Below are 14,464 nucleotides of genomic sequence, written 5' to 3'. Positions count from 1 at the left end.
GTGATTTGTGTTTGTTTTATTTCTTACAAGGCATGTTTTAATACGTTTGTTTTCAAATTACCTGACTTTTCTATGGTGGTTTTTATGAAAGGGGGGGTTCAGGAGATGGGATGTATGTTTGTCATCTTTTGTTATACCATGTGTGAAGCTAGTTAAATGCCCGGCCCACTTACCTCTGTGAGGAATGAGGCTGAGTCTGGCTAAATGAATATACAGATAGTATGTAGAATGTTTTAAATTTTAAACCAGCAATGGTTATGCTTAGGTTCCAACAATTGCCAGATTTTTTTTTTCTCCAGTCATCCTTCTTTTGGGAAATTTATGAAAAGATGTATCAAGGGGAAGGATAAGTAAGAGCTTTTAAGAAAAGATAATAAATAATACTCTGAAAAATCTTAAGATTACAAATTAACAGAGGAGGTCTGAGAAGTCAGCTGATTTATCTCCTTGCTCTTCAGTTAGAGCCTCTTATAATTTAGCATCTTATATGTTCACAGGGAACCAGTGTAGTTCAACTCTCTATTTCATCCACATTTTTATTTTACCAGTTGGGCTCCTGTCCTTAACTCCTTTTTGTGGCGAGCATTATTTGGTAAAAGAACTCCAGTCCTGGTGTTGGGAACCCACGTGGGTCTCAAACCCAGCTCTGCTTTATGAACTTGAGCAAGTTACTTAACCTTGCCGAGCCTCAGTTTCTCCATGGAGAAAAAGGAATAATATTCTCTTTCACAGCGTTCTGGGAACAATCAGTTTAATAATGTATGTGAAAATATATTGGTGACGTGTTCTATTTGAGGCATACAGACATGATTACTAATTATTCATGCACAAATGTAAAGAACACCTCTCAGTTTTGTTCCTCTGTCTCTAATATGTCCTAGATGAATGATCTTTTTTTTCAGATTGTGTCTTACATGTCATGTTTGCTAACTTTGAAGTAACTGTTTTCTTCTGGGGACTCTAGACTTTATCATGCTTCTTCTGGGTCCTCCCTTTTCTGGCTCAAAAAGTATCTTTCAAAATGAAATATATTACAGTCCGTGAACTCTAGTTATTAGTCCTCTCCTAACTTTTATCTGTGAATTCTAAACAGATAGTGTATCCCCCCCTCCCCAGGGTTTTCGTGACATACAGATAGTCTATCCCCCCCCCCAGGTCAACTATCATTACATCAACAAATAGAATGAATAAAAGCCTCTTTGAGGTTACTTAATAGACTTCATAGCAATGAGTTTCTTTTCATTATGATAGTGATTTATTAAACTTGCTTTGCAAGTTTCATCAAATGAAGTTTAATCTGTTTAAGGTGATGCTTTTAAAGGAGTTACTTATGTGTATATATGTATATATATTTTTTTATTTTCCAAGTGGGATTGATATCTTTGAGACTCTCACTCCTTAGGATATGAAATGTTTAAAGGCTGAGAAAAGCTGCTTCTGAATCATGCATTAGGGTATATATCTGTAGACGCTAAGAGTAAATAGTTTGTACTTTACAAATCAGTAACAAAAAAACCTAACAATACTTGTATATGTGTATAAACGTGTTTATTTATAAATAAAACTTTAAAGATGCTGTTTTTTTAATTGAAGAAAAAAAATTGACTCACTCATTTCCTTGAAAATCTTCACTGACCCATCACTTATTCCCCTAAATAGCCTGTCATCTCTAGGGCTGCTGCTTCTCCCATTGTAATGTAAGCCATTCTCTTTTGCTGAAATCTGAGACTACGTTCTTGTTTCTCATGTTCTTTGGCCTGACATTTGCATTTTCCTTTATCTTCTCTGCCCTTCCTTAGTGATACAGCTCCTTCCCACACACTGTACTTTGAAAGCATCTTCATGTTCTTTCTTATCCCCAGTGGTAAAATCTGGCCCTTCACTCTTTCAACATTCTTCCAGTAGTGAATTGGTAACACTAGGTCATAATTTTATCTCTAAAATCTGTTTCTACTGCTAATTTCTTTCTCAACCCCTCTACTTGGATCCTCCTGAAACCTCAAGGCAACATGTCAAGCTGTGCTTGCTGCCTATTTTAAACTAGCTCCTGCCTTTCTTTTCTACCCAGGGAAGACACTATTTTCCTAAGTCATTTAGTCTTGAAACTTCAGAAGCAACTCGGATTCTTGTTCCCCACTTTTAGTCGATCACCAGTGTGGGCTTTTGCTATTTTTGCGATCCTATGCATCCCAACTGCCTTTTCTGTTCGGTGCTGTTGATCTCTTTTTTATCTCATCTCTGATCTCCTTTCCTGCAGTTTAACCTCACACAGTTCTGACATTAGTGTTCCTAAAATATTACTCTCCTCTTGTTACTTTTCTAGTCAAGGATGTCCACTTACTTCCCAGTGTCAGTTAAGCTGATATTCAAACCCTTCAAGCAGGAGACTAGACTACCTTAGAACATCGGCATACCATGTTCACCCGGAGCCTCATTCAGTTTGCCCCCATAAAATATCGCCCCTTCTCTAGAAACCTAAACTTAAGACGCTGAAATAGGAAGACAGTTAAAATATTCTAGATACACGAGTATTCCAGTCAAATAATTTCTGTAAAATATACAGATGGAATGTAAAAGAGATGATTGAAGGACAACAGGGTGATAGAAGGACTTTATTAGACATTCAGATTTGGTTATGATTTAAATTTTAATTGAACATTTAATTAGGTTTTCATGGGGGAGTAAAAAACATGGAATACGATCTCTGTACAAAAATCATTCAGTATTGAATTCATTTGCATTAGAAGAGTTTCATACTTTAAAACTTTTATATCTTTATCTATTCCTAGTATATTTTTTCTTAAGCATATTTCACTTTTTCTACCTGGGCATCTATATATATATAAAAAAAAATACGTGTCTGTAGATCGTGTGTTCTTTACCCATTATTATCTTCTTCCATGCTTCATCACAAATTTTTAAAACTACTTTCTTCTTAAAGAATTGTATGTACTTTAACAGAATCTTTGACAGTTTTTATTTTTACTTCCCCTTTAAGATTATCTGTTATATAAAAATTTGACAAGGTTCTGCAATTGGGAAAATCCTCTAGGAAACCTATCTTCCCTAAATCCTATAGACTTTATGTAAACCTTACATTTTCCAAAAACTGATCTCCTGGACCTACTCCTTCTAGGGTTAAAAATACTACCTTGTCAGTCAAGTGTATAGTGTGCCAATATAAATACTATGCCTTGTTTGCTTAAAACAGTTGGTTTGCGAAGCTAGCAAAGTTAGCATATTTTTTTCACATATTTAATAAGATCTAAGATTTGTATTTTGATTCTGTGATAATCTATATTGCTAAGGTTACCAAAATAAGTACCTCATGATTAGAACTGAATAAAGTTTTTGGTGTGCTAATAGTTATCCAACTTATTGCATTTGTGAATTGTGCTTTCAGAAAGATTCTGGCCATTCTTATATATTCATGTTTATAAGTTAATTATGCCTATAATATATAACTTTTTAATGTATATAATTTACACTGCATCCGTGATTATTCTCCTTTTTTATGACAGATTGGCTATTTGAAAACCAAAATAAAAAATGAACATGTTACCTGGAGGAATAATTTCTATCTTATTCCTGTTTTTATACTCTGTGGTAAAACAATGGAGGTTTTTTCAGTTATTGCAGTAGCTGAAAGAGATACAATATACATGTGGTTAAACTGTGAGGAAAATATGAAGAGAAAAAGCAGGAAAAATATCCTAATCATAACCTAATAGGTATTTTGTTATGAAGTGTCGAAAGAATTTCATTGCACTTTACATTGTTTTAAGAGATTAATGTCTTTGCTGGCTTTTACACAAAGGAACATTCTGCTAATATCTATGTGGTGCTGTCTTCTCTTGTAAAGTCAAGTCTTGAAGTGCTGTTTAAGGTGTTGGAAGTTTTATGATCTAATGGAAATTTAGATTAACTATAAATAGAATATGGTCTATAATTTTGAAGAGTAAAAATGGATGATTACTATAGGATAGCTCACTTAAATGGAAAATATATATTTGAATAGTTTCAATAGAATTTGGTTTATATGACCAACCATAGTTTTCTAGAATTTTTATTAGCTATTAATAATTTGAGGAAAATGATCTAATCATAAGTGTTCTGCATTTTATTTTTCCTTGGAGAGGAATTCTGTACTTTAGATTCTATTCTCTGGCTACAGCATAAAAGATGTTTTCAAAAACTATGCAAAACTTTAAAATTCTCTGAGTTCAATTCTGTAATGTTAGTGAATAACAAACACCTTAAATTTCACCAAGAAGAGGTTTGATTATATGCCAATTTGTTTTAAATGAATAGTTAGAAAAATCTATATAGAAAATATCAGGAGTAAGCTCAGGCTACCTTTTCATTATCAGTCAGGCAAGCTTATTTTTAGACCATTTCCCTTTCATTCATTGGATATAGGATCTGGGATTACAAATGTAATGGTTTTTATAAGGTAAAAACAGCTGGAAGTGAATTCATTTGTCAAATAGAAATTTTAGTAAATCTGAAATACTTCTTGCTTAGGTTCTTGTTGAAAGCTGTCTCAAATACTGGAGTCATTTTCCTGACTTGTTAAGGCATTTAAAATGTTTAGTTTACATGATTTATTCCCTTTAAAGAGACTCTATGATATCAATGAACAGTATCAATTTGCACTTTTCAGAGTTGTAAAATTACTCAAGATTTTTTGGCTAAATCTCTCGGAGGTTTTTTATTTTTTTTTCCCCCTTTACCACTAGTCTCTCCTTCTGTTCTTTAACCTTGAATAACCAGATTATTATTTGGAAATTAAATTTTTTAGGTATAACAATGTATAAAGTTAGTGAATTTTGTATTTAGGATTAAAAAGGGTTTATGTTTTTATTCACTTCTGATTACCAAAAGTAGTTCCATGAAAAAAATGACAGTTTCCTGTAAGGTAAGGATTGCTGAATAATTAAACTATGCCAAAGGAAAAAACAGTAAAGTTTCCTTTTTAGTAAAGGTGGCTTAGATCCTAACAAGGTTAGGAAAAGGGAAAAAATCATACTTCTTGAATTTATTTTCAAATATGATAATATATATATTGCTATAGACAAAGTAAATCCAGAAACCTCACCTAAATAAGAATTCTTATGCATTATTAAAAGTTTGTAGTAATAAAATATGTATTGGTGGTGGAAAAGAATCCCACAAGTGCTCAAGATTGACATAACCTTTAACAAAGTGGAAAAACTTCTATTAGAATTACCAAGTCTAGGTTCAGATTTATGTCAGAGCACTTTATGGTGCCAAAATTAGTACAACTAATTTTTTTTTTTTAGCTTAAATGTCATTTTTCATTTTTCACTAAATGATTTTAAAGGAGAGGTTTAAATTATTATTTGAAGCAAGAATTTGTACAGACATGGGAATCTTTGTCTTTGGTAAACTCCCCTTTTCCTTTTCAGAATCATTTATCCCATAGTATGTGTTTCAAGTTCTATTTAGTAATTATTTCAAAAATAATCTCCCCAGTTACAAGGTTCTGAAGACAGTAAAATACCTTGTAATTTGAGTAACTTTTTTCTTAAGCAAAGTACTTGAGAGCATTTGCCTAATCTTCACAAAATTCTTCTGAATTAATACGGAAATCAATAATTATCCTCCCTAAAAAGTGGGAAAACAAGTACTGAAAGGTAAGCACCTTGCCCAGGGTCACAGATTAACCAAGTCGAAAAATATGGATATTCCAGATGCTGTTCTATTATTATTCGTATTACCTTGAATAAAATATGGCATTTAAAATTTTATAATGTCATAATGCTGAGTCTATACTGAGTGGGGCTGGATAATGTTAAAATTTTTAAGAGAAAAATTACAAACCCAGGTTTAAGTAGTAAGGGGATTAACTACTGAATATTTTTTTAAAAGACCATTGACGACAGTACTTGTGAAATAAATAAATTCCTTACTAACATTATTCCTGTTTTCCTAGACAGCACTGATTTAGAAAAAGTATACAAAGAAGGCTTTAAAGAAAGACCCATGGAACAATTATGGACCATTAAGTTGGCATTAAGCTACACCACAGTAAAAGTCATATATATTGTATATTGACACACAAAGAGATGGGTGACAGGAGTTTTCAGTAATGTATTTTAGAAAACTGTTCATTTTTTTGCTAATGTTTATCTGAATATAAGATGTATAAAACAAAACAAGGAAGCATTGAGTCTTTTCACGCCCAGTATCCAAAAGTGAAGCTTTCCTTTTCCTTCTGTTCATGATAGTCATTAACAAAGCGTTGGCTTTCAGATGGTCCCAATTCTGTGATGAGGCACTTGAAGAGTCTGAAGGTTAGGGCACGTGAAATATGGAGCTGGAAGGAAGCATGCAGCTATTCCATTGGAAGCAAAAGGGAGTGTTGGCCCATAGAATACTTCTTCTTTGCCCTCTCTACTTACATCCACTACCTACAAAAGAAGAGAAGCCTGTATGTCAAAGATGATAGTTCAATATAATTTGCACATAAATATGTAAGTATATACATAAAATGAGGACTACAGTTGAATTCAGTTATGCCACCATGACCATACATACCTTAGGCATTGGGGTTTTTTTTCCCCTCACAATATGGTACCAGAAATATGTATGAAGATCCAGGTAAAGTGCTACTATATACATTTATTTATTTGGGTGTCCACATATATATGTAGATATGTTTATAAAGATTTAATCTTCAGAACACAAGATGAGGTAGGTAGCTTTATCCTCCTTTAATATAAAGATCCTGTGGCTTTAAGCAGCATTACACCAGAGAGACCTGACATATCCATCCAAAAACAGTGGAATACACATTTTCAAATGTACATTATTCTCCAGGATAGATCATATATTACACAAAACAAATCTCAATAAATTTAAGAAGATCGAAATCATATCAAGCATCTTTTCTAACCACAGCAGTACCTAGAAATAAGTTACAAGAACTGGAAAACAAAAACAAAACACAAATACAGATGCTCAACAACATGGTATTAAACCAATGGGTCAATGAAAAAATAAATTCATGGAAAAAAATGTAAATGAAAACATTATGGTACAAAATCTTTGAGACACAGACAAAGCAGTTCTAACAAGGAAGTTTATAGCAATCTCAAGCAACAAGAGAAATCTCAACATAACCTAAAGGATCTAGAAAACAAAGCCCAAAGCTAGTAGAAGGAAGCAAGGGATAAAGATTAGAGTGGAAAAAAACTAAAAAAAGAAAAAGAGCAATAAAAGCAAGAGCTGATTAATGAAAAGATAAGCAAAACTGATAAACCTTCACCCAGACACATCAAGAAAAGACCCAAATAAATCTAGAATTAAAAGAAATACCAACCAACACCACAGATATACAAAGGATTACAAGAACTAACAAACTGGACAACGTGGAAGAAACTGATACATTCTTAGAGACATATAATCTTCTAAAACTAAATCAGGGAGAAAATATGAACTGACCGATTACCAATTCAATTTCATTACTTGTAATCAAACAACTACCAACAAAAACCCAGGACCAGATGGTTTCATAGGGAATTCAACAAACATTTAAACAAGAATTAATGCCTGTTCTCAAACTATTCCACAAATATAGAAAAGGAAGGAAAATATCCAAATATATTCTGTGAGGCCAGTATTAGCCTGATACCAAAACCAGACAAAGACATTACCAAAAAACTACAGGCCAACGTATCTGATGAACATAGATGCAAAAAAAATGCTGAATAAATTAATAAACTGAATTCACCAATACATTAAAAAAATCATGATCAAGTGGGATTTATTGCAGAAATAAAAAGCACTTCAGTATTCACAAGTAAATCAATGTGATAGTTTGCATTAAGAGGAAAGACAAAATCATGATCACCTTGAGAGATGCAGAAAAAGCATTTGACAAAATGCAACGTCCGTTCATCACTCAACAAATTGGGTTTAGAGAGAACACATCTCAACATGATAAACCAAATGTGAAAAACCCACAACCAGCATCATATTGAAAAGTGAAAACCTGAAAGCTTTCCCCCTAAGACCAGGAACAAGACAAGATGCATCCACTCTTGCCAATTTTCAACGTAACACTGGACATCCTAGCTGCAACAATCAGAAAAGAAAAGGCTGAGGCACCCAAATTAGTAAGAAGATAAACTATCATATTACTTAAATACATATTTTCTAATTATACAAAACCCAAGACTCCACCAAAGAACAGATAAATGAATTCAGTAAAGTTGCAGTATACAAAATTAATATACAGAAATGTGTTACATTTCTATATACTAATAATGTAGTAGCAGAAAGAGAAATTTTAAAATCCCATTGGAGAATAGTCCAAGATGACGGCTTAGGAAGACCATGAACTCATCTCCTTCACAGACATACCAAATATAAACCTATTTGTAGAGCAATTCCTCCTGAAGGAGAAGTGAGAGCTGACTGAACAGCTTCTGCACAAAAGACCACATAACTGCAAGAGAGTTGAAGACCTATTAATGAAGATAACCCACAGTCCCAACACTGAATAGCAATGGGGAGGGATAGTACTAAGGTACTGTGAGCAGATTCATCTGCCCTAGGGCACAGAAAGAAAGCCACAAAGTAAAAGCAACTAGCCTATAAAGGATCCAGCCCTACCACCACCAAACAGCAAGAACTCTCTGCATTGGAGGTGCTGGTGAACACCACTGTTTAAATTCCCTCTCCACCTTGTTAGCATGGACAGGAATCCTAGCTAGCCTACTGACTCAGTGAGCCCCCCGGCCTCTAGCTCACACCAGACCAAGCCATCCAAATAAGGGAGCCTCCAGCGTGCCACACACCAAGACACCCCTGCTCAGCACTCACTACAGCTACAGCCATCTTGTCAAGGTGACACAAGCACAAATTCTGTGGAACACTCCAGGCACACACTTTTTTTTTTTTCACTGTGATCAACAGACTATTTTTTTTTAATTAATGATTTTTTATTATGTTAGTCACCATACAGTACATCCCCAGTTTCCGATGTAAAGCTCGATGATTCATTAGTTGCGTATAACACCCAGTGCACCATGCAATACATGCCCTCCTTACTACCCATCATCGGTCTATCCCATTCCCCCAGCCCCCTCCCCTATGAGGCCCTCAGTTTGTTTCTCATAGTCCATAGTCTCTCATGTTTCATTCCCCCTTCTGATTACCCCCCTTTTCTTTATCCCTTTCTTCCCCTACTGATCTTCCTAGTTCTTATGTTCCATAGATGAGAGAAATCATATGATAGTTGTCTTTCTCTGCTTGACTTATTTCACTTAGCATTATCTCCTCCAGTGCCGTCCATGTTGCAGCAAATGTTGAGAAATCGTTCTTTTTGATAGCTGAGTAATATTCCATTGTATATATGGACCACAACTTCTTAATCCAGTCATCTGTTGAAGGGCATCTCGGCTCCTTCCACGATTTAGCTATTGTGGACAATGCTGCTATGAACATTGGGGTGCATATGGCCCTTCTCTTCACTACGTCTGTATCTTTGGGGTAAATACCCAGTAGTGCAATGGCTGGATCATAGGGTAGCTCAATTTTTAACTTTTTAAGGGACCTCCACACTGTTTTCCAGAGTGGCTGTACCAACTTGCATTCCCACCAACAATGTAGGAGGGATCCCCTTTCTCCACATCCTCTCCAACAATTGTTGTTTCTTGCCTTGTCAATTTTTGCCATTCTAACTGGCGTAAGGTGGTATCTCAGTGTGGTTTTGATTTGAATTTCCTTGATGGCTAATGATTTTGAACATTTTTTCATGTGTCTGTTAGCCATTTGTATGTCTTCATTGGAAAAGTGTCTGTTCATATCTTCTGCCCATTTTATGATTTGTTTATTTGTTTCTCGTGTATTGAGTTTGAGAAGTTCTTTGTAGATCTTGGATACCAGTCCTTTATCTGTAGTGTCATTTGCAAATATATTCTCCCATTCCGTGGGCTGCCTCTTAGTTTTTCTGACTGTTTCCTTGGCTGTGCAGAAACTTTTAATCTTGATGAAGTCCCATAAATTCATTTTATCTTTTGTTTCTCTTGCCTTTGGGGATGTGTCATGAAAAAGGTTGCTTTGGCCGATGTCGTAGAGGTTGCTGCCTATGTTCTCCTCTAGAATTTTGATGGATTCCTGTCTCACATCGAGGTCTTTCATCCATTTGGAGTTTATTTTTGTGTATGGTGTGAGAGAGTGGTCAAGTTTCATTCTTTTGCATGTAGCTGTCCAATTTTCCCAGCACCATTTATTGAAGAGACTGTCTTTTTCCCACCGGATGTTTTTTCCTGCTTTATCAAATATTAGTTGCCCAAAGAGCCGAGGGTCCATTTCTGGGCTCTCTATTCTGTTCCATTGGTCTATGTGTCTGTTTTTGTGCCAGTACCATGCTGTCTTTGTGATCACAGCTTTGTAGTACAGCTCGAAATCCGGCATTGTGATGCCCCCAGCTTTGTTTTTCCTTTTCAACAGTTCCTTGGAGATTCGGGGCCTTTTCTGTTTCCATACAAATTTAAGGACTATTTGTTCCAGTTCTTTGAAAAATGTCCTCGGTATTTTGATCGGGATAGCATTGAAAGTGTAGATTGCTCTGGGTAGCATGGACATTTTAACTATGTTAATTCTTCCAATCCATGAGCATGGAATATCTTTCCATCTTTTTATGTCTTCCTCAATGTCTTTCAAGAGTGATTTATAGTTTCTAGAATATAGGTCCTTTACGTCTCTGGTTAAGTTAATTCCAAGGTAACGTATGGTTTTTGGTGCTATTGTAAATGGGATGGATTCCCTAATTTCTCTTTCTTCGGTCTCGTTATTCGTGTATAGAAATGCAACTGATTTCTGAGCATTGATTTTGTATCCCGCCACGTTACTGAATTGCTCTATAACTTCTAATAGTTTGGGAGTGGCTTCTTTTGGGTTTTCCATATAGAGTATCATGTCATCTGCAAAGAGAGACATTTTGACTTCTTCTTTGCCAATTTGAATACCTTTGATCCCTTTTTGTCGTCTGATTGCTGTTGCAAGGACTTCTAGTACTATGTTGAATAATAGTGGCGAGAGTGGGCATCCTTGTCGAGTTCCTGATCTTAAGGGAAAGGCTTCCAGCTTTTCCCCATTGAGAATAATATTTGCAGTAGGCTTTTCATAGATGGCTTTTATGAGATTGAGAAATGTACCTTCTATTCCTACACTCTGAAGGGTTTTAATCAGGAAAGGATGCTGTATTTTGTCAAATGCTTTTTCGGCATCGATTGAGAGGATCATATGGTTCCTGAGTCTTTTCTTGTTGATATGATGTATCACGCTGATTGATTTGCGAATATTGAACCACGCTTGCATCCCAGGTATGAATCCCACTTGATCGTGATGGATAATCCTTTTAATGTACTGTTGGATTCTATTAGCAAGTATCTTGTTGAGGATTTTGGCGTCCATATTCATTAGGGAAATCGGTCTGTAATTCTCCTTTTTGAGGGGGTCTTTGCCTGGTTTGGGGATCAAGGTAATATTGGCCTCATAGAATGAGTTTGGTAGCTTTCCTCCTGTTTCTATTTTTTGAAATAGCTTTAGGAGAATAGGTATTATTTCTTCTTTGAATGTTTGGTAGAATTCCCCAGGAAAACCGTCCGGGCCTGGAGTTTTGTTATTTGGAAGGTTGTTTATCACTGACTCAATTTCTTCATAATTAATTGGCCTGTTTAAGGAATCAATTTCTTCCGGTTTCAATCTTGGTAGTTTATAGGTTTCCAGGAAGGATTCCATCTCTTCCAGATTGCTTAGTTTATTGGCAGAGAGCTGTTGATAAAAATTTCTAATAATCCTTCCAATTTCAATTGTGTTCGTCGTGACCTCTCCTTTTTCATTCATAATTTTAATAATTTGGGTCCTTTCTCTTTTCTTTTGGATAAGTCTTGCCAGTGGTCTGTCAATTTTATTGATTCTCTCAAAGAACCAGCTTCTAGTCCTGTTGATCTGCTCTACTGTACTTCTGGTTTCTGATTGATTGATTTCTGCTCTAATTTTGGTCAACTGCTTCCTCGTGAGTGGATTAGGCCTGTCCCCTGTTGCTGTTCCAGCTTCTTGAGGTGAGAATATAAAAACTGCATTTTAGATTTTTCTATTCTTTTGAGTGAGGCTTGGATGGCTATGTATTTCCCCCTTAGGACTGCCTTTGCAGTATCCCATAGGTTTTGGACTGTTGTGTTTTCATTCTTGTTGGTCTCCATAAATTGTTTAAGTTGATTTTTTATTTCCTGGTTTATCGAGTCATTCCTGAGCAGGATGGTTCTTAGTCCAAGTGTTTGAGTTTCTTCCAAATTTTTCCTTGTGGTTGAGTTCCAATTTCAGAGCGTTGTGGTCTGAGAATATGCAGGGGATAATTTCAATCTTTTGGTATCGGTTGAGACCTGTTTTGTGTCCCAGAACATGGTCTATTCTTGAGAATGTTCCATGGGCATTAGAAGAGAATGAGTATTCTTTGGTTCTGGGGTGTAGTGTTCTATACACATCTATGAGGTCCAACTCGTCGAGTATGGCATTCAAAGCCTTTGATTCTTTGCTTAGTCTTTGACAGGGTGTTCTGTCTATTTCTGATAGTGGAGTGTTGAGGTCCCCTACTATTAATGTATTTTTATCTATATGTCTCTTTATTCTGGTTAAGAGTTGGCTTGTGTATCTTGCTGCTCCCCTGTTGGGGGCATATATATTTATAATTGTCATAGCCACTTTCATTTTGAATACTTCCCTTAAGAATAATATAGTGCCCTTCTGCGTCTCTAACTATAGTCTCTAATTTAAAATCCAATCTATCGGATATGAGAATTGCTACCCCAGCTTTCTTTTGAGGTCCATTTGCGTGAAAGATGGTACTCCATCCCCTTACTCTCAGTCTGAATGCATCTTTGGGCTCGAAATGAGTCTCTTGTAGACAGCAAATGGATGGGTCATTTCTTTTTATCCAATCTACAACCCTGTGCCATTATGGGAGCGTTTAAACCATTTACATTGACACTAAGAACTGAGAGATCGAATTTTAAAGATGCCATGTTGCCAGTAAAGTCTTTGTTTCTATAGATTGTGATTTTCTGTTCTGTATCACTCTTGGGGCCTTTTTACCTTTATAGAACCCCCCTTAATATCTCTTGTAGGGCTGGTTTCGTGGAATTAACATAGTTAAAATGTCCATGCTACCCAGAGCAATCTACACTTTCAATGCTATCCCGATCAAAATACCGAGAACGTTGGATAAAGGATCCTTGGCTGCATGTTTTTCTCTGAAAGAGTTTTAAAAATACCCCCTCCCCATGCTTTCTCTCATTCCAGGTCTGTGTAGACAGGTCTGACGTAATTCTGATGCCTTTGCCTTGGTACGTGAGAAATTTCTTTGCCCTGGCCGCTTTCAATACTGTATCCTTGGATCTAATATTTGTGAATTGCACTATGACGTGACGTGGCGTAGGTTTGTCGTGGTTGAGCTTGGGAGGGGTCCTCTCTGCCTCCTGGACACGAATGTTTGTTTCCCTCGCTAGATTAGGGAAGTTTTCAGCTACAATTTGTTCAAATATCTCTTCTAGACCTCCATTTTTCTACACCCCCTCAGGTATGCCGATGATTCTGACATTGGATCGTTTCATTGAGTCAGTAATCTCCCGTAACCTACATTCGTGGGCGTGGATTTTTTTAAGACCAGCTTCTATTTTCATTTTTTCCTCTATTAACCCATCCTCCAGTTCACTAATACCTTCCTCTGCTTCGGTGACCCTGGCCGTCAGAGCCTCTAGTTTTGCCTGCATTTGGCTCATAGAATTTTTAATTTCTGTCAGATTCGCTCTCATTTCTGTCCTTAGGGATTCTATATTCTCAGTAACCTTTTCGTTAATAGTTTTTTCAATTCTACTCATCATTTTGACCATCGTTACTCTGAATTCCATTTCTGATAATTTGGTTACATCCATATCCATTATTTCTGTGGCAGAGGCCACAGACTCACTGTCTTTTCTTTGCTGGGGGGGGCTTCTCCTTCTTGTCATTCTGATGAGGAGAGGTTGCGGGGTTGTCCAGAGCCCAAATTATTGACTGGGTCCCAGGCCGTGCCCCTTGTTTTATAGGGATCTTAGGGATGTGGGCTTCTTCTTTAAAGATTTTATTTATTTATTTATGTGGCAGCCAACCAGCGAGAGAGGGAACAGAAGCAGGGGAGTGGGAGAGGAAGAAGCAGGCTCCCAGCGGAGGAGCCCGATGAGGGACTCCTTTCCGGAACGCCGGGATCACGCCCTAAGCCGAAGGCAGGCGCTCAATGACTGAGCCACCCAGGCGCCCGGGTTGTGGGCTTCTTGATTTTTCAGCCTGCCTTCTGTGTTCTGGGGGAGGGGCCTGCCGCGCCGATACTCAGGCAAGCCTGTTTGGGTAGACTGTCTGTGTCCCCTGCAAGGGGGGATGGGGATGGGCACTC

The 14,464-nt window shown here is 36.6% G+C and overlaps 1 protein-coding gene across 1 annotated transcript in view; it reads right to left on the bottom strand.

Annotated features, from left to right (window-relative positions):
* Positions 1-2,583: 2,583 nt before the first annotated feature.
* The window catches only part of KLHL32 (kelch like family member 32), a 254,364-nt gene continuing 242,483 nt past the window's right edge, over positions 2,584-14,464 (bottom strand). Inside the window, exon 11 of the mRNA XM_008705018.2 lies at positions 2,584-6,434. Within this exon, the coding sequence (XP_008703240.1) occupies positions 6,273-6,434 (162 nt within the window). The 3' untranslated portion in view covers positions 2,584-6,272. The remainder of the gene's footprint in view (positions 6,435-14,464) is intronic.

The sequence above is a fragment of the Ursus maritimus genome, unplaced genomic scaffold (assembly GCF_017311325.1).
Source record: "Ursus maritimus isolate PB19 unplaced genomic scaffold, ASM1731132v1 scaffold_13, whole genome shotgun sequence".
NCBI lineage: Eukaryota > Metazoa > Chordata > Mammalia > Carnivora > Ursidae > Ursus > Ursus maritimus.
Note: the sequence above shows the minus strand (reverse complement) of the source record. Positions and strands in the feature narration are given on the sequence as shown.